The 2,630-nt window shown below is 49.8% G+C and overlaps 1 protein-coding gene across 1 annotated transcript in view; it reads left to right on the forward strand.

Moving 5' to 3' along the window:
- Positions 1–2,630, forward strand: part of PLCB4 (phospholipase C beta 4) — a 221,014-nt gene that overhangs the window by 200,859 nt on the left and 17,525 nt on the right. Inside the window, 1 exon segment of the mRNA XM_015427241.1 lies at positions 1,687–1,762. Within this exon segment, the coding sequence (XP_015282727.1) occupies positions 1,687–1,762 (76 nt within the window).

A 2,630-nucleotide genomic window follows, 5' to 3' on the forward strand; every position in this document is an offset into this window, starting at 1 on the left:
CTCCCTCCCTTCCTTCCTTCCTTCCTTCCCTCCCCCCTTCCTTCCACTCTCTCTCCCCTCCCTCCCTCCCTCCCTCTCACCTGCCTTCCCCAGTCCCCCCACTGGCCCTCCTACCCTTTCTTCCCTCCTCCAGCAGACCCCAAATAAGAACATAAGAGACGCTGCCAGTGTGGGATCAGGCCCGTGGCCCCTCCAGCCCAACACTCTGTGTCACACAGTGGCCAGAAATACCAGGTGCCATACCAGGAGGTCCACTTCACTGCTTACTCCCAACTCCAAATCATTAATGAACAAGTTAAAAAGCAGTGGACCAAGTACTGACCTTCTCCCCTTTCCCTGCTTCCTTCACTCGCTCCAGCCCCCATCCCTCCGTCCCCATCACCACCAGCACCATTTGTTCCACTCTTCATTCCTCTCTCCCTTTTGGCTGCCCGTGCGGAGCATCAAGAAAAATCCGGCTGTGTTGTATTTTGGTGTCGTGGTGAAGGGCGCGGACTCTAATCTGGGAGAACCGGGTTTGATTCCCCCACTCCTCCTCCACTGGCACCTGGCTGGATGACCTTGGGCAAGCCGTAGTTCTGATAAGGGCTGTCCTTGAAAAAGAGCAGTCTCTGTGCTCTCTCAGCCCCACCCACCTCACAGGGTGTCTGTTGTGGGGAGGGGAAGGGAGAGGAGTTTGTGAGCCCCCCTGAGACACCTTCGGGTAGTGAAGGGCGATGGGGTGTGAATCCCATCTCTTCTTCTTCTTCTCTGGTGCGCAGCAGTGCTCCCTGAGGTCACAGTGGTGGCTCACACAGCCACACCCAGCACCCAGCGCTGTTGAAGAAGGGGGGGGGAGGGGGGCCGGGGGGGGGGGAGGACGGAAAGGCAGCTGTGGGGGGCGTCACAGGTAGGCAGGAAGGAAGGCGTGAGCTGGTGGTGGGCAGAGCAGGGGAGGGGGCCATTGGGGCGCTCTTTGCTCTGGGCCCACCAATGCCAGGAGACGGCCCTGGGAGGGAAGGCGTTGCCATACAGACGCGCCGTTTTCTTCCCACTACCTGCAGAGTGACATCAGCAAAAAAATTTCTCTGGGTGACTTAAAATGGCCTTTTGCTGTTAATAGGGTACAGGGTTTTTTTGAGGTTTGATAAAGACCGAATGGGTATTTGAAGACAGGTGCAAGATTTTCATGTCTTTATGTTGTCCGGCGGCTCATAAGCAAACAGGAATTTTATTCCCAGAGGGTGGCCGTGTCGCTCCGATGCAGAACTGCCGGATTCTAGTCCCGGAGCACCTGGGAGTCCAGCCGGAGTTTCCGGGGTAGAAGTTTGTGAAAGTCAAAACTCCCTTCGCCAGAGATTTCTTAAATGGCACATAGTAAATTTTTAAAAAAAGGAGGGGGGAAATCCTTTTGAGAGTTTTATTCTTATCCTTGAAAATAGCTCCTAAGTAGATGAGATTAGTTAATGGAACTTCTGACACATTCTTTACGTCGTCGAGTAATTGTCCTGACATGGAAATAATTGCATAATTGGGCCGTATTTAATTTCGGCATCACTAAACCAACAGTAATTGGTCGTTTGTGACTAATGCGTGAAAGGGAATAATTTTGGTCCAATATGGGCTCCTGGTATCTGGTTAACGTTTGTTAAGGGGTCTTCAGTGCGTGGGGCTTGTTTGGGATTTCCCCTTTTTTCTCATCCGCAGAGGAAATAACTGCCTTGAGATGAAGAAAGAATTTGAAAATAAAATCCAGACATTAACATCAGATCACACATCTAAGGTAAGCGATAAAACGGGCTGCGTTCTGTCTCTCAAAGCGCTCACGTGTTCAAAGCCTGCGTGTTCATAGATGCAGCAAATTACATTCAGGCCCACAAGAAGGAGTAGAACTGTGGAGAGTTCAAAACAAGCCCATTACTCTTACTGAGGCGAAAATTTCCAAAGTTTAGAACTAAGCAGGACTCAAGCATTTTAGTTGCTGGCCCGAGTTGCATGGTACCCCACGTGCGTGGACATGTCACTGCATGTCTGGTGGGGGAAATGACCTTGTCAGGACGATTCTGGCCACAATAGTCCTTACTAGCAAAACTCAACAGAAGTCCTGCGACGCCTTCAAGACTAACAACTTTTAGCCGTGATTCGGGTGGGGCTGCCATGTTGGTCTGAAGCATCAGAACAAAGTTTGAGTCCAGACTGGGCACCTTGAAGACCAGCAAAGTTTAATTCTGGGCATAAGCTTTCGTGTGCACGCGCACCGACACCAAAGGATAAATGGACACAAATCTGACATCAAGAACGAAAAAACTGAGCAATCTGTAGGAGAACACTTCCACCTTCCAGGACACTCAGTGGGGGACCTCAAAGTAGCTGTTTTATTGCAAAGGAATATCAGAAACAGGCTGGAATGGGAGACTGCTGAGTTACGAGTTATTACAACACACAGGACAATGGAGCCCCCAGGTCTTAACAAAGATATCGGTTTCTTATTTCACTACTTATGCTTACATCACTCAGTTCTTGCATCTGTTTGTAAACTATTTTGTTATGATGTACGCTGATTTGCTGCCATAAGTCTTACCAATTGCCTCCATCCCGTCTTAGCTATATTTTTTGCTCAGTTACTTATGCATCTTGACTCTGATTAGTCC

This window comes from Gekko japonicus, unplaced genomic scaffold (genome assembly GCF_001447785.1).
Source record: "Gekko japonicus isolate JY-2015 unplaced genomic scaffold, Gekko_japonicus_V1.1 scaffold1258, whole genome shotgun sequence".
NCBI lineage: Eukaryota > Metazoa > Chordata > Lepidosauria > Squamata > Gekkonidae > Gekko > Gekko japonicus.